This window comes from Arctopsyche grandis, chromosome 7 (assembly GCF_051622035.1).
Source record: "Arctopsyche grandis isolate Sample6627 chromosome 7, ASM5162203v2, whole genome shotgun sequence".
NCBI lineage: Eukaryota > Metazoa > Arthropoda > Insecta > Trichoptera > Hydropsychidae > Arctopsyche > Arctopsyche grandis.
Window position 1 is genome coordinate 3,664,467 of NC_135361.1, and position 26,212 is coordinate 3,690,678.

At 32.0% G+C, this 26,212-nt stretch overlaps 7 protein-coding genes across 7 annotated transcripts in view; 2 read left to right on the plus strand and 5 right to left on the minus strand.

Annotated features, from left to right (window-relative positions):
* The first annotated feature begins 816 nt into the window (after window positions 1-816).
* LOC143914943 (uncharacterized) lies at window positions 817-4,950 on the plus strand. Its single transcript, XM_077435361.1, has 2 exons — window positions 817-1,744; window positions 4,073-4,950. The coding sequence occupies exons 1-2, from the start codon at window positions 947-949 to the stop codon at window positions 4,499-4,501; spliced, it is 1,227 nt and encodes a 408-aa protein (XP_077291487.1). The 5' UTR covers window positions 817-946; the 3' UTR covers window positions 4,502-4,950.
* Window positions 4,951-5,725: 775 nt separating this feature from the next.
* On the minus strand, window positions 5,726-7,768 carry LOC143914724 (uncharacterized). The gene is made up of 2 exons (XM_077435026.1): window positions 6,877-7,768; window positions 5,726-6,151 (listed from the first exon to the last, which is right to left on the minus strand). Exons 1-2 carry the CDS (start codon window positions 7,672-7,674, stop codon window positions 5,726-5,728), a joined length of 1,224 nt encoding a protein of 407 aa, XP_077291152.1. The 5' UTR covers window positions 7,675-7,768.
* Window positions 7,769-8,324: 556 nt separating this feature from the next.
* On the minus strand, window positions 8,325-9,865 carry LOC143914412 (uncharacterized). Its single transcript, XM_077434626.1, has 2 exons — window positions 9,036-9,865; window positions 8,325-8,947 (listed from the first exon to the last, which is right to left on the minus strand). The coding sequence occupies exons 1-2, from the start codon at window positions 9,825-9,827 to the stop codon at window positions 8,537-8,539; spliced, it is 1,203 nt and encodes a 400-aa protein (XP_077290752.1). The 5' UTR covers window positions 9,828-9,865; the 3' UTR covers window positions 8,325-8,536.
* A 3,689-nt stretch (window positions 9,866-13,554) lies between these two features.
* LOC143914991 (uncharacterized) lies at window positions 13,555-15,528 on the minus strand. Its single transcript, XM_077435450.1, has 2 exons — window positions 14,711-15,528; window positions 13,555-14,175 (listed from the first exon to the last, which is right to left on the minus strand). The coding sequence occupies exons 1-2, from the start codon at window positions 15,470-15,472 to the stop codon at window positions 13,750-13,752; spliced, it is 1,188 nt and encodes a 395-aa protein (XP_077291576.1). The 5' UTR covers window positions 15,473-15,528; the 3' UTR covers window positions 13,555-13,749.
* A 1,246-nt stretch (window positions 15,529-16,774) lies between these two features.
* LOC143914725 (uncharacterized) lies at window positions 16,775-19,837 on the minus strand. The gene is made up of 3 exons (XM_077435028.1): window positions 19,778-19,837; window positions 17,064-17,803; window positions 16,775-16,886 (listed from the first exon to the last, which is right to left on the minus strand). The coding sequence occupies exons 1-3, from the start codon at window positions 19,835-19,837 to the stop codon at window positions 16,775-16,777; spliced, it is 912 nt and encodes a 303-aa protein (XP_077291154.1).
* Window positions 19,838-20,691: 854 nt separating this feature from the next.
* LOC143914992 (uncharacterized) lies at window positions 20,692-22,254 on the minus strand. The gene is made up of 2 exons (XM_077435451.1): window positions 21,440-22,254; window positions 20,692-21,351 (listed from the first exon to the last, which is right to left on the minus strand). Exons 1-2 carry the CDS (start codon window positions 22,199-22,201, stop codon window positions 20,926-20,928), a joined length of 1,188 nt encoding a protein of 395 aa, XP_077291577.1. The 5' UTR covers window positions 22,202-22,254; the 3' UTR covers window positions 20,692-20,925.
* A 3,029-nt stretch (window positions 22,255-25,283) lies between these two features.
* The window catches only part of LOC143914729 (uncharacterized), a 202,877-nt gene continuing 201,948 nt past the window's right edge, over window positions 25,284-26,212 (plus strand). The window contains exon 1 of the mRNA XM_077435033.1: window positions 25,284-25,957. The gene's annotated coding sequence lies outside the window, so the exon portion shown is untranslated. The remainder of the gene's footprint in view (window positions 25,958-26,212) is intronic.

Here is a 26,212-nt window from a genome sequence, read left to right on the forward strand (position 1 = left end):
AAACACTATAAAAGGAGGTACAACCCAAACAACGCCAGTCGACCCACAGCAGCAAGCGTCGACATACAGCTCCTGACCAGCCACCACTTCACTACACGGACTTGGAAGATCAACCAGCCGACCGAGCCAGCAACACACTGCCGTATTCAGAGACTTGCTGAACATAGCCGAATGCCGAGCCAGCGACACTCTACCGTATCCAGAGACTAGCCGGACATAGCCGAATGCCGAGCCAGCGACACTCTACCACATCCAGAGACCTCTGAACGACATACTTTTACAAACAATTAACCATACTTGTGTATACGTGTTACTACCAAATAAATACCACATTCAACATATAGTTGTATTAATACCGAACACAGACGAATCTGTCTACAATACATGGCGGACTGGTGGTGAAGAAGACCTTCACAATAAGACTAGTTCCCATAAGCTTAACAACCGAGCTATACTGCTGGCATATATTATTATATATTATATACATAATAATAATAATTCAATAAATATACTCTCTTTTTGAAAACGGGACATTTCGACGTCCCGAAGCTGTGCTTGGGGACAACGGGACAGACTACCTAAAAACGGGACGGTCCCGTTCAAAACGCGGTGTATGGTCACTTTATGTATTTACCAATTTTCATATTGTAGAAGAATTGACTTAATTATTTAACTTAATATGATATATTTACAAATCATTTTAATATTATTCAAACAATAAAAACAACAGATCATCCTCGTTGATTTGGAATGTGTTTTTTATTTAAAAATTAATAAAGATTGAATACTCCTGAACTTTAATATACATACAGCGTTGTTACGAACACGGGCTCAATTGTTCAATAGCAAATTGAGCAGTGTAGCTTCAGTGCGCGTAGGTCATTTATAAGTGCAAAATACGTGTTACAATTTAAAACAACTTCACATCACACGAACCAGATTCAAAATGAGTGGTGACTCAATTCCCACAGATGATTTGCAAGGACTGCCATCTTTGTACACAAAACAGATGGTCGATAACATTGCAAGGAACTTCAATTTCAACTTCCCATTCAACGTAACGGTGGAGCCTGGATCGGAGAAAGGCGGAAATTTCTTCGGTGAAATATACAAAGTCAAAATTACAGACCAGACAAATGATAAAACGATGAAACTAATACTCAAGGTGGCGCCAGACAACCCAACCTTCAGGCAGAATCTCCCGTTGAGGCAATATTACTGCCGAGAGATTGATGCATACATGTTAATACTTCCAGAATTTGAAAAGTGTCAGCGCAAGTTCGATTTGAACGACAGATTTGAATTCGCCGAGTGCTTTGCAGCCAACAATGAAGACTGCAAGGAATCCATTATAGTTGAAGATCTCACCGATCAAGGTTTCCGTTTGTGTGACCGACTTGTCACATTAGACTTTGACCATGCCGTTCTGGTCATCAAATGTCTAGCGAGACTTCATGCCACATCCTTCGTCGTTCAAAGCAAAGATGCAGTTCTATTCAAGAAATTGACCGACCTTGCGCTTCAAAAGTCAGACTATGGAGTTAATTTTCCAAAGTTTTTAGAGCAAAACAAAAAACAAGTGTTGGATGTTATAGATGATTGTGATGATCACAAACGTTTGTCGATTTTTTTGAGTGATGCAAATGAAAAACTGGAAAGGTTTCTTGATCCTAAGCATACTGAGCCTTACAACACTATATGTCACGGAGATTGTTGGACTAGCAACCTGCTATTCAAGTACAAGGTACAGTAATATGGTTATCTAACAAAACCAGTTTTTTGTCGCATCAATTCCAGTAGTTAATTATTATCTAAAATAAAAATTACCATGTACATATATATTAGACCTTACTTTGCTGGCAAATATTATTGTGCCTACACATGAATATGTAATATAACTAAAAAAAATGAAAATTATCAGAAAAATGATTGATAGTAATAATATATACATGAGTTCCGATAACTGTAAAACAAAATCATTAGTATTGTACAATGTGTGTTCAATAGCAGTTTCAAGATTATACATAATGTAAAATTATTATGACCTAGAAAAACCCTGACGTCATATTATATTATATATATTTTCCACGATCGACACTTGCATATAAAATTAAAATCAAATATCAATTAAAAATGTTTATTGGAAGTTAATAGATCATGTATAATATTATAGATATACTAGTGTTGTACCCGATGAAATATCATCGCATGGGTTATGGCATATTAAGCTTTTAATTGAAAAAAAAAAATTAAAAGAAATGTTCGGTCCTGTGCTCGATCTGCACGTGGTCGTATTTTTTTCAAATACCTTTTAAATATATTTATATTTAATTGTTTAATATGAAAAAAAAATGTATAAACTACCTACCTACCTATATATAAACAATATATACCACCAATTAATTAATTAAATAGATGACTCTAAATGCTCAGAGACTAATTTGTCTGGAGGAAACATTGGTAGCACACAGTATATATAGAAGTATTTTCTTTTGTTATTGTATATATTCAGTTCGGTGATTACTGGTCACAAAGTCACTAAAATCGCTATAACGCAACATATGGCAGCCGAAAAGTCCATAATACTAACGATAACTATCATACTAACGAGAACTTGAGTGCCAAATATTGTGTATTCGCGATTTTCATGGAAAAATTATATTTGTGACCACCGCAATGTGTCGAATAGTCCAATTACCATTATATTCGTATTTTTATATATGTACGTGTATTTTGTTGGCAGTGTTTTAGCTGTGACGTAAATATGTATGTTGAATCGAAACGACTATTATATACATATATGTAGTACGACTAGCGTTATCTTACACAGACACGCAGAATAGCGCTATTATACATATGTATATATGACGATATATGATGGATACATTCATCATATTCATATATATAATATCGCTATTCTGTCTGTGTGTCTGTCTTTCTGTCTGTCTGTCTGTCTGAGATAACGCTTGTCATACTACCTATATAATAGTCGTTTCCATTCGACATATGTACATATATACGTCACAGCTAAATCACTGCCAAAACGTATATATATATATATATATATGAATACAATAACAAAAAAAAAACTTCTATATATACTATTTGCTACCGATTTTTCCTCTTGGCAGAGGATTTACCGCCAAAAATTAATTAATTATTTTTTCTATTGGTGTTTTATATTAGGTGGTAAGTTGTTTTTACCTTTTTTGTCATATTAAACAGTTAAATATAAATATATTTAAAAGGTATTTGAAAAACACATGACCGACGACACATTTATTTTAATTTTTTTTATTTAATAACTTATATATATAAGTATATAAATATAAGTTATATATATAATATAAGTTATATATTATATATAAATATATATATAATATATAACTTATATATATTATAATATGCCAACACACATGCGATGATATCATCGGGTACAACGCTAGTATATAATACATATATTATGATCAATTGTTTAAATGTATTTCAATCAACAATAAATCTAAAAAAAAAATTATTTTGAAAAGAACAGTTCAATCACAACATTTTTCAATATTTCTATTTGAATTTCCGGCCGTTATTCAAGCGGGTAAAAATCAAAAACAAAATGTTTAATAAAAGGGAGGATTTTCATAGTATTTTATAGTCAAAATTAAAAACTGTAGATTGCTTAATGAACAAACGTTTCATTTAAACTTTTATATATGTATATATGTCAAGTAGAAGTATATATGTATGTAGATAATATATATAACGTAATATTGATTTTTTTAAGTAAAACTTCTGTACGCACAGTATAGTGGATTGCCTTTATGGTGACGTCAGCAACACAAAGTATTGCAACGCTGAATCGTTGCACAAAACTAATTGGGACGATGCACAAAGCGTCCCATTATCCCACCTCTCCACCTACTTCTTCCCCGTCCCGTCCCCTCTCCATGTTTCTTACACAGTTTATATGTACATATTATATTCTGAACAAAGAATTTACTTATGTAGTTTGTAGTGTAAAACACATGATTGAATAATGTTTTTTTAATAATATTAAAAATATATTAATGGTATGTTTCAGGAAAAAAGAGTCGTCGACGTACGGATGATAGATTGGCAGGTTACAAGACTTGCTTCGCCCGTTACCGACATAGCGTACTTCATATTGACAAGTACGGATGAAAATTTCAGATCGGCCCACCTTCACCAACTCCTGGATGTATACTATGCAACCTTGTCGAGTAGTATTGCAAACATGGACTGCGATGTGAATATTTGCTATCCGGAACACGTTTATCGGGATCAACTAAAAAATATGTTTGCATTCGGTCTCATAATGTCGATAGCCGTGTGTCCAGTATTACTCTGTGATAAAAATGAAACTCCCGATTTAATAGATGCCGCTGACACGTATAACAATAAAGCTGAATCCAAAATTAAACTTTCAAAAACTCCCACCCAACGGATCAAGGGAGCTGTAAAAGACTGTGTGAAATATAATTTTATTTAATATATTTATTTTGTATCACTTTCAAAATGAAAATGCTGTTTATTCATTTAAACAGTTACAATTTTTAGCTTGCTTTTAATTGCACATAGATTATAATTGGAATGATCGTGTATTACAAAATTATATAATTTTATTCGAATATTCAAGTTTAATGAAGACTTGGTTATAAAATGTATGTATTTGGTACGGTTAATGTAATAAATACGGTTATTATTAATAATCGCTGGTAAATATGATCCATTATTATTATTAATTTTCAACTACATCTTACCTAATTTTTTAAATATTTTTTCCACCGAATTTACATAAACTAGCATAACTCCATTCCTATCATAATCACTGATAATAATTTAAACTTATCACATTGAATTAAAAATAAACATATTTTATAAAACAATCATATAACATTTGTCAAAGTCAACTAAAAATTAGTGAAATAAATTGTATTGAAATAAAATTAAAGCTGTTGTTTTATTTTTTGACAAAATTATTTATTTTCATTGTTGAATTTTTGGTAATGTTCAGAAATACAAGAAAAATATATCAAATCAATTTCAATTATTGTTACAAATATTGAATCAACACACTTATATAATAGTCACAATTAACATAAATCAATTAAACTGTTAGATATTATTTCTACTTAAAATCTGGTCATCATCACTGTATATAAAAAATTGCAATAGATAATATTAAATGATAAATTTGTGTTAATTAAAAATTAGTCAAATTATTATTGAAGATTAAACATGTAGCAAAACTTATTTTCTGTATTTATTATATGAATTAATCTTTTATATTCATATAAATGCATACATATGTATTTAATATAAATAAATTAATGTAGATATATGTATGCACATTAATAAAAAATATATTTTATAATGATATGTAAATAGCAATGAATAAAAGTCAAAAATATAACTATTTGAATCAAAAAGTTAGAAGTAAATTTGTACAATACCATTGATTAATAATAAACAATATCACTTTTTTCTTTAAAGCAGGACAATAACTTTTTTCATAATAATTAATAGAACCTAATTATTAAGATGTAATAAAATAATAAGTTCAAAAATTTTCATGTCACAAATAATTAATGAATTATTGAATTTGTATTAAATAAAAGAAAATCTATGTTATAACATAATAAGTTAATAAATATAAATTAAGTAAAAGTCATTATTATATAAAAAAAATAAAATTTGTATAAAAGTATATAAATCATATGTAATTTAAATTAATGTAATCTCTTATTAAACCCCTCAATCGATTTTTGGCTCTATTAGAAAATTTAACTGTTTGTAAACTTCCACTATGATCAGTTATAAACTTTTCCAATTCAGGTATTTTATCTTTGTCTGACATCGTAAATGGAAATGCGTTTATGACTATGAGCAGTCCGACCGGGAAAAATTCTTTCAAATGATCATCATAGACGGATCTTGGATAAATTTTTTCTATATTGTAACCTAATCGTTGGACACAATTATCTAAATTTTCATAATACACATTAAACACTTTCGGAAAGTACGTTTTTCGAAAATCTTCATCAGTACTCATACTCAACATGTGGACCACATCCAGAACTGGAGACGACGGCTTTAAGTTTTGCCAATCCAAGATCCTAATATCCACCGGCACATCATCCTGAAACATAAATTTTCCAAAATTGTAATGCAATTATGGCATTTATAGCAGTATTATTCAATTCAGTAAGAGAGAATCAATGTCAGCCAAGTTTATTCATAGCAAACACATTGACATTGACATTATTTAATCTGTTCATATATGCGTACATGTATAATGTTACACAGACGTAATAATTATTAACCTATGCTTCACCTGTATGGAACAACGCCTCGAATACTAACCTAATAATACAAAATAAATCCCTAAAAATGATTTATAATACACCCATATATAATAATTTGAAAAAACTGCATGCCATATATAATATTCCGTTTGTTACAGATATTACTAACTGCCTAACCAGTAGATTCTATGACAGAATCACTAATAACCATACTAACACAACAAAATGTCTATACCCTTCAGGTATAACACACAGATTACCTAAACACAATCTGCTTTAGGTCGTCGACTTTAGAGAGTCTTTAATTAATATTATGTATTAGATGTATTATGAGCATTTATAAGGATTGTAAATAGGTTTTTGAGCTCTTTTTCCTATTATGCTCTATACATTAACATTAGAATAATATAATACTATGATTACTAACCAAATCAAATAAAATTGTAAAATAGAAAATGATCAGTAGATCAGTAGCTATTAAAATAGATATAAAATGTATTGTTAACATAATTTCGTAATAATAAAATGGATTTAAAAATCAAAATCAATTCTTACATACTTTATACTTAAACATGAAATTGTTGATCCAGCAATCGCCATGACACAGCACATTATAAGGTGCCATGTTAGTCGGATCATCCATCGTCTCCCACTTTTCCAGAATAGTTTCACCGAAGACGGCCATTCTTATCTTGCTCATTTCGTCTTCGGCGAGCTGAGTCGCCATATCGATAGTCAGCCTCGAGTAAATCTTGAATTTTTCGGTCGTCTTCATCAATATAAGTCTCTTGGCTAACTCGGTGAACGTGTTCTGCTCCTTTTGTTTCATGGCAAACGACAATGCGTGAAATTTAGCCAACGCTTTCAACACGAGAGTGACATGAAGATAGTCCAACGGCTCAAACTTATCCACCATTTTAAAGTTCTCTTGGGTCAGATCGCTCAACAATATGAACTCTTCGAAACTCTTGTTGTGTCCAGTGTGGTAGGTCGCGTGACGAAATTGCTCCTCCGTCGACAAATCATTCTCTTGTTGCATCTTGTCGAAGATTGGAAACAATTCAGTGTACGTTAACGTTTCTCGGGCATAGGCGTGTACTAAGTAATAGCAATCGGGACTTTCAGACTCCTTTATGTTTGTTATTTTCAAAATGAAGTTCGAATTGTCCTTCTTGCCATCGTCACGCACTCCAGACACTTTTATCCGATACACGTCTCCTGAGAAATTGTTACCTTTGGGTGTAGCCACGTTCGAGGTAATTTCCAAATCGAATAATCCCATTTCTTTTGCCAGCTCACTAACGGCAGCTTTGATTTGGGATTTCAACGATATACAGATGTCTTCTTGTTGAGCCATCTTCACAAAGTAGATCTCTTTATGATAAAAAGATCGAACCGATCTTAGAAGACTGATTTTACTAACAATTAATCAACTTGTAATATATATAATTGTCGCTGGGTAATTAAAGCTACAAATCACATTTACCTTTATAATAATTCAGTGCATAAAGTATGTTTTGTTTCAGTCTACAAGGTTGTTGTAGAATTTCAGTCTACAATTGTTATTTATTCAGAATGATAGAATGAAAACATAAATAAAAGAAAAGAATTAACAAACTTTATTTATTTATAATCTTTATAAAATGCTGTATTTTAGAGATACAATTTAGAAGTGGACATGAAAACATTATACAATCATATATGAATAAAAATTTTTGAAAGATACAATTTAGAAGTGGATATGAAAACATTATACATAAATAAAATATTTGAAATTTTAATATCTGCTGAATTGTATAATGTGTATACCATTTGGAATGAGTATATTTTATATTTCAGATAATTCAAAATCACAATGTATTATTATACATACAATTAAACAACATTATAATAATCAATTGATACACATGGAAAATCACTTTTAATAATACCATAATTTCAGCAGAGTTGATAAAATATTTTAATATATTATCATTTATTGTATTTTAGATGCATAAATATTTAAAACATAATATAATATATATGTATAGATATTAAATAAAATACGATACAAAACATTTCTCAAATATTATATGAATTTTGCTATTACACTATTTTGATATTTAAAAAAATACTTTTTTGTCAGATATTTGTGAATTAATGTGTACATTTAGAATTCATATTATAATATATATAATTTGCAACAATAAAACCGCAGTAGTGACTAACCATTTACATGTTTATATAAGTTCAAACTTTACAAAATCGCTTACAACTCCCATCAGACGCTTTTCACATTTCTTGTCTACCTTTACTTTTTTGTGTTTAATCAAGTCTATGGTGTTAGTAGACTCTGCCTTGTCGCTTAAAATGAATGGAAGAGCAATCATGGCCATGGTAAGACCGTGCGGAAACACTTTTTGGACGTGTTGCATGAAAATATCTCTCGGGTAGCACTCGTTGACGTCGCAATTCATTCTTTTCAACTGAGACTCCAATTCTGTATAGTAAATGTCTAAGATATCTGGATAGCATCGATTCCTCAAAGATGATTCTGTGCTACAGAAGAAAAAGTGAGCTATGTCCGTGGCGGGAGATGCAAATATGCTCGCTTGCCAATCTATTATTCTCAATTCAACCGGTTCACTGCCCTGCAAAAATAATGATTGAAACATTTAGGTACAATTATTTCTACTTTTGTACGTTCACAGTAAATAAAAATATGATATAATATACTACCTTATATTTAAACAGCAGATTATTACTCCAACAATCACCGTGACATATAACATTATAGGGATGCGCCAGATTAGAGCTACGCTTTTCAAAGAATTTATCGACGATATTCTTCGAGTACTCTTTAAACTTGTCGATTTCCGTGTCATCCTTGATCAACGATAAAGTTATATCAGCGACATACTGGATGTAAGACTGGAAAAGGCCGCCAAAGTGGTGCTCTTTCACATAGTCGGACATGCGGCTCAACTCGTCCATATTCCTCTTCTTCAACACAAAGGATAAGGCATGCAAACGTGCCAAATTTGTAATGACTAGCTTCGTGTGAGGAAAATCTAATGATTCTCCTTTATGAACCAGCCTGAAGTCCTTAACTGACAAATCTTCCAATATCAATAGCTTTTTTACATCTTCGTTTACCACTTTGTAGCATTTGGCATGACGGAACTTGTACACCTCAGGTATGTTTTCTTGAACAGCATCGAATGTTTCTAATATTTTCGTATACACATTGATTTCTCTCTCGAATATTTGATCGATTGGTACGAAACTGCTCATTTCGGGTTCGGACGGGGCCAACTTCAATATTAAATTCAATGTAAGTTCTTTCTCTTTGGACGTGATCTCCAAACGATGAAGTTTTCCCATATAGTTCTTGCCGAAATCTTCTGCAGAAGGCATAGTGATAACAGCATCATTTATATGATATTCTTCGATAACTTCTCGCACTGCTTTCTGTATGTCGCCGTCGTCGAAAGCGTCTTCGAAGGAACGGGTATATTGCTGATCATCCATATTGAAAGACGTATATCTTGTAATAAAAACAATGTGCAACTGAACTACAATGTGATAAAAAATTTATTATAGCAATGTTACATTCCTCTATTTATTAAAATAATTAATTTTGTATTCTTACCAGGTGTTCACTGAGTATTAAAATTTAATTAATAGAAATACTACATGCTTATTAAAAAAACTATTTCATTTGTTTGAAAATAATTTTGTTGATTTAAATAATAAATATATATGAAAACTAATTTTTGTTTTTGTCTCCTATGAGAATCTACAATTTTCAATTATAGAACCACAAAATTTTACACTTTAATTTAGACTGCATCGTAGTACAATTTATTGAACTTCACATTGGCTTTACATTTGTTTAGTGGCAGTCAGTAATAAAATATTTAGGAGTAACGTTCGATAAAAGAATGAGATGGGCACCTCACATTGAGGGAGCGAAATGCAAGGCGATGCGGGGTATATCCTCAATATATCCAATATATAATCGCCATAGTTCTTTATCAACTCAAAATAAAATAAAATTATATCGCGCGCTCATATTACCATTATATTTATTTATTTATTTATTTTAAACAGACCATTGTGGCATAACAGGAATTCCTAAAGCGCCACAATGGTCAAAAAATATAACACAAAAAAGAAAAAAACAAAATAACAATTAAACGTAAACATAAATACATCCATACATAAACATAAAAAATAGCATTTAATAATAACAGATAAAGTAAAAATATCAAATAAAATATTATTAACATATGCTTCACATGTATGGAATAACGCCTCGAATACTAACCTTTCCAAGCTACAAGTAATACAAAATAAATCCCTAAAAATGATTTATAATACACCCATATATAATAATTTGAAAAAACTGCATGCCATATATAATATTCCGTTTGTTACAGACATTACTAACAAACTAACCAGTAGATTCTATGACAGAATCACTAATAACCATACTAACACACTTGTGAAGAGTCTCGGTGATTACAACAAAATGTCTATACCCTTCAGGTATAAACACAGATTACCTAAACACAATCTGCTTTAGGTAATCGGCTTTAGATAGTCTTTAATTAATATTATGTATTAGATGTATTATGAGTATTTATAAGGATTGTAAATAGGTTTTTGAGCTCTTTTTCCTATTATGCCGTAGATTAACATTAGAATAATATAATACTATGATTACTAACAAAATTAATTTAAAATTGTAAATAGAAAATGATCAGTAGATCAGTAGCTATTAAAATAGATATAAGATGTATTGTGAACATAATTTAGTAATTATAAAAAGCATTTAAAAATCAAAAACATTTGTTTAGTAATTCAAAATATTGTATAAAATGGATTGACTACATATATAATCATGAAAGTCTTTAAACATAAAGCATTTAAACCAGCAGAAAAAACTAGTGGTTAGCATATAATGCTTTGAAAAGAGTAGTCACGGGTTCATATCCCACTGGTTTATGTTGGCCAGACCATGGATTTGTCACTCCAGGTCGATCGTTGCCTACATGCGAACAATTCTACATATTTTATGTGTGTACATACATAGTTGCTCAACAGTCAAGTTAATGAATTATGTGACAGGGATGGGTAGGAGTTAGCTTATGTGATTCATATTCCTGCAGCATACCTCGGTCGTTAAGCTTCTGCTTAGTGTGGAGAGGCGCCGGGTTCGAACCCAGGGCCGGGCCTCGAGTGAAAATGAATTTTTCAGAGTATGCTGTTGGTCAGACCTGGATTTTTGACTTCATGTTGATCGTTTCCTATCAGAGTTTGCCAAATTTCTCTGATTTCATTGTTGAAACGGTTCCCGGAAAAAATTGGCTAAAATCCTTCATATGTATACAAAATGTCACCTATAATTTGTGTGATTGAATTAATGTGCAATAAATAAGTTTGTGTACAATTTGATAGATGTCTCATTGATTTGCGAGTTATATAAAAAATGCTGCATTGTAATTGTAATTTGTAATTGGCCAGGAAGGCGCATTGGGGTTTACCTGTAAGGCCTTCCTGGTATATATGTAAAAAATAAATAAATAAATATTCAAAAGGACTCTCCTCGATATGATTATACATACTAATTTCTCTATCACAGTTATATCTATTTATATCTTCATATCCATATCCCAATGAGTTCATATTCCACTGGCTTCTGCTGGCCAGACCTTGTTGTTTAGAATTTCAGATTGTTTAAAATTTGCAGCATTTTAAACAATCGCTGTATTGTTTAAAATGCTGCAAATTTACAAATTAGACACATATATGTCTCTGTGGATATTAATTGATATGTATTTATGTACTTTGTGTAATACTAATAATATTTGTATCAAATGTATAATGTTTCTGGTCAGGAAAGCGCATTGAGGTTACCTGTTAGGCCTTCCTGGTATAAATTAAAGATAAAAAATAAATATTCAGTATTGGCTTCAATGTGCTTACATATATGTCTTACATATAAATCAAAATACTTGAACAAATATTGTTGTTGTTGCAAAAAAGTAATATAATTATATAGTATATTGATTTGTTTTGAATTATATTATAATATAATTCAAAACTCAATTCCAATAAACTTGATATTGTTTGCTTTCATACAGTTTCGGGTTAATTTCATTTATATTTCTGAATACACGAGAAAGATACGCCGCGTCCTTTTATATTAATTATATTTCAATGTGTTTATTATTTTTTTATTATAGGAATCACAAACTTTACACAATTTTATGGAATAGTGCATAAAATCTTTCTAAGCAATTTCCTTTCGACAGTCATTCGAATTCTTCATCATTTTCTTTGCAATTATAAAATCACCTTCTCGTAGAATACGTCGAGAATGCTCATAAAATGCAAAGAATTCTTAAATACCGCAATAGACTTAAAACCTTAATCCATCTAAATCAATTGCTTTTTATATCAGGGTAACTGAACTTTTGTGTTTTTCATTTTCAATTTTTAACTATGTAAATATGCATACGAATATCTGATTTTCCACATAATAAAATGAATGTAGGAATCTAGCACAACTTGTGCTATTACGAATCAAAACCAGTGATCTCATCATTGATCCTGTACAAACATGCATAACTCAAGGGCAACGTCCCCTTCGACCATTCCAGAAGAAAGAGTTCATCGCTCGATAGTAAAACGAACTAAACCCAACAGTGATGTCATCAGGCAACCGCAACACATGTCTTGAAAAGTCGTTTACTCGTGGCACGCTGACCCCATAGCTATAAACCACACGTGTACCGAAGACACGTGCCAACACGTGTCTCTAACACACGTGTCCTGGAAACGAAGACAAAGCATTTACACGCGGCATGCTCCAACGCAGAACGTATATAAAGCGATGCAGCAACTCCAGACGCTAGAGTGAACCTCTGGAGTTCAACCAGCTCACTTCTCCGAAGCTCAAACTCTTCGTACATACAATAACCATTGTAACAATTGAACAAAAATAAACGATCCTCTTTCAAACTCAACATGGTTTCCATAGGCCGGGAAACGGTCGAAACCTTTAACCCGTCCTATAGTGTCAAATATTTTTAGATAATATCCAACTCTTGTGGATGAATTTGTGCAGCTGAAAATTGTAAATGCTATATCAATTATCGGGGAACAGCATTTGAATGATTGCAGGCACAACGCTTGTGCGATAATACGCCATTGCATGGGAGTGATAAAGTTAAAAGAGATAAAAATAATTCAAATATGAAAAACAGTCCTTTGTTTATTGAATTCAACATTTACAAAATATTTTACATAACCTATATATAAATGACATATGTACATAACAGCAATAATCTTTGAAATAATTATAAAGTTGATTTATTTGTTTATTATTATATAAAAACAATGTCCAGTACATTGATTAAAATAATGATATATTTCATTGTGCATATTAAATCATCTTCATGTTTATAAAATCATCCACAACTCCTTTCATACGATCTTTACCCAACTCAGTATATGGACATTTATTCGCAATACTATCATCAGTTTCAAACATGTCAACAACGTCCACTTCAGTTCCTTTATTACTCAATGTTATTGGTATCGTTATTGTGCTCATCAGTAATCCATATGGTAAAAATTCTTTCAAATGATTTTCAAATACTGCACGTGGATAACATTCTTCAACATCACAATCAAAATATGACAACTGCTTTTTAATCACTTCATGGTACATATTGAATAGTCGTGTGCTGTACTTGGCTCTCGTGGGTTCATCGGTGCAGCAATATATCATTTGAGACAAATCCGTAATGGGGGAGCAAGATCTTGCAATCTGCCAATCCACAAATTTCATATCGACTGGTGTCCCATTCTGTAACAATAATTTTATAAATAAATTAATACCTTGAAGGTGACAACGACGAAATTTTGTTCCTTAAATTATATATCTATTTATTTATAAGTTTATATGCTACTGGTCGAATACCCTTGCGTTGCTCTGGCGGATTATAATTTGGAAAAATGTAAAAATCCGAATTTTTTATAAAATCTTACAGCTATAGTCTAAATTTTTATTAGATTTGTATAGGGAGCAAACAAACAATCATCTTTAAATACATAATAGAATACATATGTATATTCATATTCATATTTATATTTAATACAATTATAAAAAATAGACACCCATTTATCTTTTATAAGTAGGTACCTATTTTGTAATAAATTTATTATTATTTTACAGTTTATTTAACATTCAAATTGTTGGCAGTTAAATGTAAATACATATATATATGTATGTATGTACACATATAGTATATACATACATACATATATATGTATATTTATTTTTGCATTATCTAATTCATACATAAACATTCTCATATTATCATAATAAAAATATAAGATACCTTATATTGGAATAAAATATTATTATTCCAACAGTCTGCATGACAAATTACATCGTAAGGTGCGGCACTCTCTGAAGCAATGTATTTGTAAAATTTTTCCACTCCATTCTCTGAAAATGAAAGCAGTTTCTTTGCTTTGGATGCGTCATCTATAATCGCAGTTGCTTGAAGAAGAGATTGCTTTATTAACGGATTCATCAAATCGAAAATGACCGATTCTTCCACCAGTTTTGCCAAATTCTTATACATTTCCGGATTGAGTTTCTTCATTGCAAACGAAATTGAATGATATCGAGCTAGACTGAACAACGCCAACTCTAAATGGTCAGAATCAAATGAATTGTAACGGTTGTTCATCTTATACCCTTTTGCGCTCACATCTTCCATCAAAATTACATTGGTGTTTGCTATATAGCATTTGACAGATTCAAATCTTTCTTCAATTGGTATATTATGTTCGTCTTGAAATTTTTTGAATGCGGGTAAAATTATGTTGTAAAGATCAGCCTCTCTATTATACAAGTTTTCCACTTTCAGTGTTTCAGATATGGCTTTATTTGAAGTGGTTTTCGCAATTAAATTAAACAAGACACTTTTATTGTGCTTAGATGTTATTTCAATTTTATTCATTTCACCAACATAATTGTCGCCTTTTTCCGATCCAGGGCTTATGCGAAGAGCTACATCCTTCAAACCATTTTTTTGTATGAACTCTTCAATTGCAACCTTGCAGTTTTCAGGCAAACTCGATGTATCACACATCTTGGTCTACTTTGATTATGACAGTTGCACGTAGCGATTATGACTGTAGACTGACTGACGATTTGAACTTGGCACACAACTCTACTTTATATTATTTAGGCAGGAGTTTTCAACAAATTATAAAAAAATAGTAAATAAATAAGAAGATAATAAAATTAGTCTACACACCAATGATTCTACTTATAGTTACTCATCCGCTGAAAAATAATAATCAAACCAATCTTCTAAATTTGACATATTATTGATGATAACTAAATGATTGGTAACGAACACTTATTTTCATTTGTTAACTACGTGATTGACCACAGACCGACATTAAAGTAGCACTGGTATAGACTTTCAGACAATCAGATAGATAAAATGAGATTGAGCACTGTGCATTGGGGACGCGACAATTGGAATATGTTGGTGCGGTTGAGAACACCTGTAATTTATTCTAATTTAATAACATCCGCGATCTATACGATAAAAAGTATCATATACATCGATAAATATAATACAATTAAAAGTTACTTTTTCCATTAAAATAGGAAAATTTAGGATTTTTGAACATTTTGTCGCTTGAACATTATTTCCGTGGACATTTTGTCGCGTGAACATTTTGTCGCGGGTACATTTTGTCAGTGCACTAATTTTCGGGTACATTTTGTCGTTGAACCTTTTGGCCTTGCACCAATTGTCGTGTAACCCTGTGCATTTATAGGAAATAAAACTTAAGTGTGGGTATAGATAAATAAAGATCATAATAACAATGCAATGTAAAGATTTTTTATAAATAAACCTGTCGATATATAACTTATATTTAAACTATACTGAAAAAATAAATATGCTCAAGGGTCGACTTGAGTTTGCATGAAGAACTGACATGTTTAATGTGTAAAATCTGCGTATCTAAAATGTACGCATATAATATACGAATTTAATTACGAAAGAAAAAAACTTCTATATATAATGTTTGCTACCAATGTTTTTTCGAGCGCTAATAGACAGCGCTCTAGGCTAATAGATTTTAGATATAGATTTAGAATAGATTTTGTCTAGGTTTTTTTTTTCATATTTTTAAATATTATATTAAATCTATTTAAAAGGTATTTGAAAAAAACCGACCGCGTGTGGATCGAACACAGGACCGACACATTTTTTTTAATGAATTACTTAATATGCCAACAACCATGCGATGATATTTCATCGGGAACAACACTAGTCATTATATATGTTTCATATCGACAACAGGCTTACCCATTCAATGCATATTATTATTTAAGAATTTTTTTATACTATCTATTTTTGAGAATCTTTTCTTTAATAGTTTTCTAATATTAATACTGTAACGTAGAGATTATGTGGGTGGCCCTCGTGGACCGATGGCTTACGAGCGCTAATCCCCCTCATCTGTCGTTCGCGCCAAAATTTCCTCGCCGAATGAATAAGCCGTATGTAACGGCCAATGGGATCGCCCCACTCATCGACCAATAGTTTACTTGTGTACATGCATGTATGTGTGTTGTACCCAACGGGTATAAATATGGGGCGCTCTCAGCCTGGAAACCATTCCGACCTGGAGCGCCGACGACAGTACACGAATAAACACCTTCTACAAATTACATCATAAGGTGCGGCACTCTCTGAAGCAATGTATTTGTAAAATTTTTCCACACCATTCTCTGAAAATGAAAGCAATTTCTTTGATTTGGATGCGTCATCTATAATCCCAGTTGCTTGACGAAGAGATTGCTTTATTAACGGATTCATCAAATCGAAAATGACCAATTCTTCCACCAGTTTTGCCAAATTCTTATACATTTCCGGATTGAGTTTCTTCATTGCAAACGAAATTGAATGATATCGAGCTAGACTGATCAACGCCAACTCTAAATGGTCAGAATCAAATGAATTGTAACGGTTGTTCATCTTATACCCTTTTGCGCTCACATCTTCCATCAAAATTATGTTGGTGTTTGCTATATAGCATTTGACAAATTCGAATCTTTCTTCAATTGGTATATTATGTTCGTGTTGAAATTTTTTGAATGCGGGTAAAATTATGTTGTAAAGATCAGCCTCTCTATTGTACATATTTTCCACTTTCAGTTTTTCAAGTATGGCTTTATTTGAAGTCGTTTTCGCAATTAAATTAAACAAGACACTTTTATTGTGTTCAGATGTTATTTCAATTTTATGCATTTCACCAACATAATTGTCGCCTTTTTCTGATCCAGAGCTTATTCGTAAAGCTACGTTCTTCAAACCATTTTTTTGTAAGAACTCTTCAATTGCAACCTTGCAGTTTTCAGGAAAATTCGATGTATCACACATCTTGGTCGACTTTGACTATGACAGTTGCACGTAGCGATTATGACTGTAGACTGACTGAAGACCTGCAGTTAGCACACAACTCCATTTTATATTATTTAGGCAGGAGTTTTTAACCAATTATAAAAAAATAGTAAATAAATAAGAAGATAATAAAATTAGTCTACACACCCATGATTCTAATTGCGTGGTTGACCACAGATCGACATTAAAATACCACTGGACTTTCAGATAATCAGATGGATAAATGAGATTGAGCACTGCATATCGAGCACTGATATCGACAACAGGCTTACCCATTTAATGCATATTATTATTTAAGAAATTCTTTATAATATCTATTTTTGAGAATCTTTTCTTTGATGGTCTTCTAATATTAGTACGAATTTTCTTAAAGGCTGCATTTGTTCTTGATTGTGTTATAGCAGAGCATCGCAACCTGGTGACCGCGGTCCTTGTAGTTGCGTAAGCATCATTTTGATCTAACGCGTGTGAGGGAGAAAACCGATGTTAGTTAAGGTTTTGTCACCTATGTATGTATGTAGGGACTAGCTAGCGACTGCCGATAAAGTACATATGTACATATGTATGTACGTAGCTGACAAACTTTACGAGTCGTAAACAATACCAAATGTTACGTGCATTGATGTATACCAAAAGGTTCCGCAAATACCAAAAGGTTCCGTGCATTGATGTATAATACACTAGATGGGCCCAGACGTGTTATTTTGGTCGGAGATCTTGTCTTCACTAACTGGGGGGTGAGGGGTATTTAACTACCGGGGAAGTTGGGTTTTTTTCCCTACGACGCAATGGTACCTACCTATCTACTAATGGTCCGTACGCACCAAACCAACGACGATTTTGGGCCAACTTTTAAAACCAGTAGCGTACAAAATATCGAAGTAAAAAAATTGAAATTAAATATCAAAATTAAGCTAACGAGCGAGATTGAGCTAAAATTAGATCATCGTTGATGTTTTGAATTACAACAATGTTTTGAATTACGACGATACGCATTTCAACCAGAGAAATATTATAATTACGAGCGAAAAAAACCTTGTTATTGTTTCTTATAAGTCGTCACGATAACTACTGTGTTTCGCCGTCGATGAAATATTTAACAAAAAAAATGTCGGTGATTTCTCAAAGGGTTTTTTTTCTTTCGTCGAAATAAAATTAATAATCACACATTATCCGATAAATTTTACCTCTGAGATGGATTTAATTATTTGATTTATTTCGACGAGAGAAACAATTGAAGACATTATCCGATAAAATTTACCTCTGAAATGATTTAATTAATTGATTTATTTCGACGAGAGAAACAATAGAAGACTAAAAAAATTTCGTTTGATAAACCGACAACGTGCCGGGTTGAGACCATCGCTCGGTCACCCATACTAACACATGATATATTCTCAGTAACTGCGCATTACGGGGAAGTAAAAATAATAATTCTTTGATTTTTTTTTCGATCTTAGTGCGTATCTTCGTAAGTCAAAACATCTTCGACAAACAAAAGTCGAGGATTACCTGTATGTGATTGTTGATGATCTAATTTTAGGTCAATCTCGAAAATTTATTTAAATTGGGCATGTTCTGTTTTAACTTTCAATATTTTATTTTAAATTTAATATATTTATTATAATTTTATTTTGATATTTGAATTTAATTTTAATATAATAATAATATTTTTAATTTTGATATTTAATTTCAATATTTCGATATTTTGTACGCTACTGGTTTTATCCTGCTGGTTAAAACGTTGGACCAAAATCGTCGTTGGTTTGGTCCGTACGCAGCATTATAGGACGGGTGATACATTTCGACTGTTTCCCGGCCTCTAAAGATCCTCTTGCAAACTCAGTTGAATTTGCAAGGGGATCTTTATTGTTCAGTTAATACAGGTGTGTGTGTGTGTGTATGTACGGTAAAAGAGGTGGTTGCTCAAAATCGCAAGCGTGTGCTGGCTGAACTCCAGAAACTCACTGGCATTAGGTGCTGGTACGCTGGTTTATCTGTTTCAGTAGGACACGTGGTCGTGTGCATTTGTCCTTGTCTTTCGTCGAGGTGTGTCTACATTCTGAGTATGTTCCGTTTGAATAGAAGCACATTCCAAAAGAAATGGGCAGAGAAATGTAATTATAACATTTTTCTGGGTGCGGCCATCTGTGTGATGGGAGAGTATACGAATTCATTGACCTAAATACGAAATAGTTCGCGACGTGCTATATTCCTACAGTGTTAAGTACAGAGAAATGTAATATTAATAGAAGTGGCTTTAGGTGTTCTTTTGTTGTCAAGTGACATTCTGTCCACGGACAGATCTAAATAATTTTAGCATCAGTCGTATTTGGTGCTTGGTGCTCGACGTATGTCCGATAAAAACTTCTCTGTTTGTTTATATTACTCGCAAGATGGGCAATGATCGGTAAAAATTGCACAATACATTCAAAAACAATCAATAAACAACATGGGATACATTTTTATAATTAAATTGATGCGATTGTATTCCGTGCGATGTAGCGTATTTATAGAGACGTACCGCGTAAAATTGACAACAATTATTTATTCGTAAGGGCCCCTCTATTCTTATTACATCTCTCTGGTTAAGTATGCACATACATATATTCGAATTACTCCAATAGATCGCCAATTCAATTCAGTTAAAGTACACTTTCAAAATTAATAAACGATTCTCATCTTATCATTACTTTTTTCTATAGGATTTTTCTTATACATTTATAATATGTTACTTTTGAGTAGCATAGACTGGGCCAGTAATAGAATCGCTGCAATAAAGCTATGTAAAAAAGGTTAGTACAGACATAGTGCACTATGCACTATGTCTGTGCGATAATACGCCATTGCATTGGAGTGATAAAGTTAAAATAAATATGATAGTTATTGAGATTAAACACTTCAAATATGAAAAATTGTCCTTTGTTTATTCAATTCAACACTTACAAAATATTTTACTTAATCTGTATACTATATAATAAATCCATATGCATATTGTCATACGTAACATAGCAATAATCTTTGAAATAATTATAAAATTTATTCATTTGTTTTTTATTATATGAAAGCAATGTCCAGTACATTGATTAAAATAATGATATATTTCATTGTGCATATTAAATCAACTCCAAGTTTATAAAATCATCCACAACTCCTTTCATACGTTCTATACTCAACTCAGTATATGGCAATTTTTTCGCATTACTATCATCAGTTTCAAACATGTCAACAACATCCAATTCAGTTCCTTTATTACTCAATATTATTGGTAAAGATATTGTGCTCATCAGTAATCCGTATGGTAAAAATTCTTTCAAATGATTTTCAAAGACTGCACGTGGATAGCATTCTTCAACATCACAATCAAAATATGTCAACTGCTTTCTAATCACTTCATAGTATATATTGAATAGTTGTGTGTTGTACTTGGCTCTTATGAGTACATCGGTGGTGCAATAAATCAAATTAGACAAATCCGTAATGGGGGAGCAAGATCTTGCAACCTGCCAATCCACAAATTTCATATCCACTGGTGTCCCATTCTGTAACAATAATTTCATAAATAAATTAATAAAAAAGTGACAATTCATCACAACCATTATCATTTATCATAATAAAAAAATAAGATACCGTATATTTGAACAAAATATTATTATTCCAACAGTCTCCATGACAAATTACATCATAAGGTGCGGCACTCTCTGAAGCAATGTATTTGTGAAATTTTTCCACACCATTCTCTGAAAATGAAAGCAGTTTCTTTGCTTTGGATGCGTCATCTATAATCGCAGTTGCTTGAAGAAGAGATCGCTTTATTAACGGATTCATCACATCTAAAATGACCGATTCTTCAACCAGTTTTGCCAAAGTCTTATACATTGCCGGATTGAGTTTTTTCATTGCAAACGAAAGTGAATGATATCGAGCTAGACTGAGCAACGCCAACTCCAAATGGTCAGAATCATATGAATTGTAGCGGTTGTGCAGCTGATACCCTTTTGCGCTCATGTCTTCCATCAAAATTACTTTACTGTTTGCTATATAGCATTTAACAAATTCGAATCGTTCTTCAATCGGTATCTTATGTTCGTCTTGAAATTTTTTGAATGCGGGTAAAATTATGTTGTAAAGATCAGCCTCTCTATTATATATGTTTTCCACGTTCAATGTTTCAGATATGGATTTATCTGTAGTCGTTTTCGTAATTAAATTAAACAAGACACTTTTATTGTGTTTAGATGTTATTTCAATTTTATGCATTTCACCAACATAATTGTCGCCCTTTTCTGATCCAGGGCTTATGCGAAGAGCTACGTCCTTCAAACCATTTTTTTGTAAGAACTCTTCAATTGCAACCTTGCAATTTTCAGGCAAATTCGATGTATCACACATCTTGCTCTACTTTGATTATGACAGTTGTATGTAGTGATTATGACTGTAGACTGACGATTTGGACTTGGCATACAACTATGTATGTACACTTTATATTATTTAGGCAGGAGTTTTCAACAAATTATAAAAAAATAGTAAATAAATAAGAAGGTAATAAAATTAGTCTACACACCCATGATTCTACTTATAGCTACTCATCCGCTGAAAAATAATAATCAAACCAATCACCTAAATTTTTCATATTATTGATAATAACTCAATGATTGATAACTAACACTTATTTTCATTTCTTAATTACGTGGTTGACCACAGACCGACATTAAAGTAGCACTGGTATAGACTTTCAGATAATCAGATAGATAAAATGAGATAGTCAGATAAATAAAATGAGTACTGTGCATTTACAAAAAATAAAACTTGAGAGTGGGTATATGTAGATAAATAAAGATCATAATAACAATGCGATATGAAACTTTTTTATAAATAAACCTGTCGATATATTACTTATATTTAAACTATACTGAAAAAAAAATATGCTCTAGGGTCGACTGAGTTTATAAAAGTATTTAAATATTTTAATAATACAGATTGCGTGAAGAGCTGACATGTTTAATATGTATGTATACAATTCTTTAATGACAAAGCATTACAACACGGAAAACTTGATTGAAATAACTATGGATCGCATTTACTGATTATGTAAGAGTATAAAGGTCATTTGAGACTAAATCTTTAAAATTCACAAAATTTTGGATATTCATATTTCTAAAAATCGAAAGCATATTTAACCATATACATACATATACGAGTAATTATTTTATACTCATTTCATTGACATTTGCATCGAATATTAACTGCGTAATATGTATGTAGGCTATCTATTACATCACGTAGTGAAAATAATCATACCAAAATTTATATTTACCTAGTCTGTATTAATAAAATAGTTAGGATTTTAACTCGGCTATAAAGATTGAAAGGTCAAAATAATTCACATCACTTACCACATCCGCATTGACCAGTTGAGCGCATAATATATATGTATTGTAGCGTAACGTATTTACGCGCGAATATAACTCTCTCGCTGGGAGAGTTACTGGCGTACAGGGATACGTTTGTTCGTCCTTCCAGATGTGTTCGTTCCGTGGTGGGGGTCAAAGGGAACAGAAATGGCTAACCTGGGATGTCTTATAGTAGTCGTGAAGTTCCTGATTATAATCCTCGTCTCGTCTATAGATGCGGCAGCTGTTGTGAAGCTGGCTCTCGGGTCACCTAGTCGGTCTTCCAGCGGCTGATGCTTCTATAGCAGGCCTGGGCAAACTTTTTGGATGAAGGGCCACATTAGAAATTAAAAATGAGCGGCGGGCCGCAAGTAAAATACTATTTTTAGATATACATTATTCATTATCGTGAAAGGAATTAAAACGTCTTTTTTTTTAAATTTCATACAAAAAAATAATTTAATTTGACGAATGAAACTGTTTTACATCTTAAACAGTTTTTTAATTTCAGGGGAATTTTGTAGTTGAAATTCTTATTGTAAATAATTTTTATTGAAAACGATTGAAAATGTTTGTTTACATATGTAGGTTGATAAAAAAACCACCAGCATTTTTTGAGCAAAATCTCTAAGTTTGTCGAATTTTTCCGTATTAGGGCGTTGTAAAATTTTTCAAATTTCTTCATGACGGTGTAATACCCTTAAATCAGCATCCCACTGTAAATATATAATCTTAATTTATATCTCCTTCGATACGCTATCAATATATATTGCAATTGATCTCGTATAATTGCCAAGCCTATATCAATTTTTCGGAAGTCGCCAAATCTTTATGGAAACTCACCACTATCTTCAGCAATTTCATGGTTGAAAAGTGATCTACCCGTTTAATAAATAAATGGTGAAGAAACTGTCGGAGTTTTAATTTAAATCCATTCAAACTTTTCACCATATCATGGACATATAAATTTTCCCCTTGGAACACTGTGTTGAAAGTATTTAAATGTGTCACAATGTCCAAAGTAAATGCAAAATCACACAGCCAGTCATTATCAGTTAATTCGGGAAAGTCGATAATATTTTTCATTTTTAAAAATAGAACAATTTCTTCTATTGTATCCCATACTCGCCGAAGTATTTTTCCTAGGCTTAGCCATCGAATATGATTATGATAAATAATATCTGTGAACTCGGATTCAATATCTTGAAGAAAAGCAATGAATTGTCTGTGTTTCAAGCCACTCGATCGTATTAGATTTACAAGTTTAATAATACAAGATGTCACATGTTCAACTTTTAACACATTTTTGTACAATACTTGTTGATATATAATACAACGAATTATAACTAAATTGTAATCAGGACAATTTTCGCAAATTGTATCCTGGATAAAATTTGATCTTTAAGTGATTCCAATGACAAAACTCTTCAATAATTTAAAATTTAGAGTTACATCCGCGTTTGAAAATTAATAACAGTGCGGTATCTTTTCGATCATTACTTTCGTCGAGAGCTATCGAGTACCATGTGATTGATTTTCATATTGATGATAATTGCTCATTAAAGTTTATAGTCTAGTTTGGCCCAAATTCGAATTATATCTTATGTCAGAAACGACAAAATATTTGACAAATCAAGAAGTAAACTTCAGAAAAGAGTAAACTTTTTTTGAATTTTGCTCGCGGCCCGCATCAAAATACTTGGCGGGCCGCATGCAGCCCGCGGGCCGCAGTTTGCCCAGACCTGTTCAATAGGAAGCTGCGTGGAGATACAGGTGACGAACTCGTTGGAACTCGGGGAGGGAGTTATGATTAGTCACCGGAGCCTGAGGGGGCCGTGTATTGTTCAAAGGTTGCCAGCCAGCTCAGCATCAGACGGCTCGGGAGAAATCGCAGGAGGGGGGTACATCTGTACCCGAAGACGACCGAAATGAGATATATAATTTATATCCTATATTTTTTTCTCATCTTTTAATTCGTATTAATTTTTGCATACGTACGTTTGTTTTACTTATAATTAAAAAAAAATGCTATTTATCATTTTATTCGTGGCACGTATTCAAATATTAAATAAATATGATATGGGTGCTTAAAATGTAGTGATACTTATTTTTATGCTATACATATTCGTATTCAATAAATATATTATTAAATTCAAATCCTTCTAATTATTTCATTACAAAATTATTTAAAAACACATTGAAAAAAGTTTGTTACCACTCTATATCGTTGTATACAATGACGCACATTACAGCGTACAATGATGCAGCGCACACAACACAAATATGTGCTCTACTAATACGAAATTTTTGCTCGCAAATTAACCGGTTTAAAATTCACCACACATCCAATTAACCAAAAAAATAGTGTGGCCAGAACACTATCCTAATAAACATGTTTCAATAGAAAATACTCAATATAATATAGTATTAACAGTGGGAAAAAATCCCAAGTGAAAATACGTAATTTTGACTTTTGATTTGAACTGGACGACTACTTAGAGAGATTTGAAAGCTGAAAAGTACTACAAATAAAAGATAAAATATTCATTTTGAACAGGAAATTAACAGATTTTGAGAAATCGACCGAATAACACCAAGATATAGAAAAATCGCGCGATTTAAAAAACACATATATCTCCGAATCTCGAGCCAATCAACACTTTTTATTACCAGATTCGTATTCACTGGGCATTGATCTATAAGAAAAGTCATATCTCGTCTCTGAAACATTTTAAAAGTCGTCATTTGTCGAACAGTGTTATTGGTGACATATTGTATATATTGGAAGGATTTTTGGCCAATTTATACCGGGAACCGTTTCAACAATGAAATAAGAGAAAATTGGCAAACTCTGATAGGAAACGATCAACCTGAAGTCACAAATCCAGGTCTAACCAACAGCATACTCTGAAAAATTCATTTTTCACTCGAGGCCCGGAACCCTGGGATCGAACCCGGCACCTCACGAAGCTAAACAGAAGCCTAACAACCGATCTATGCTGCTGGCTAT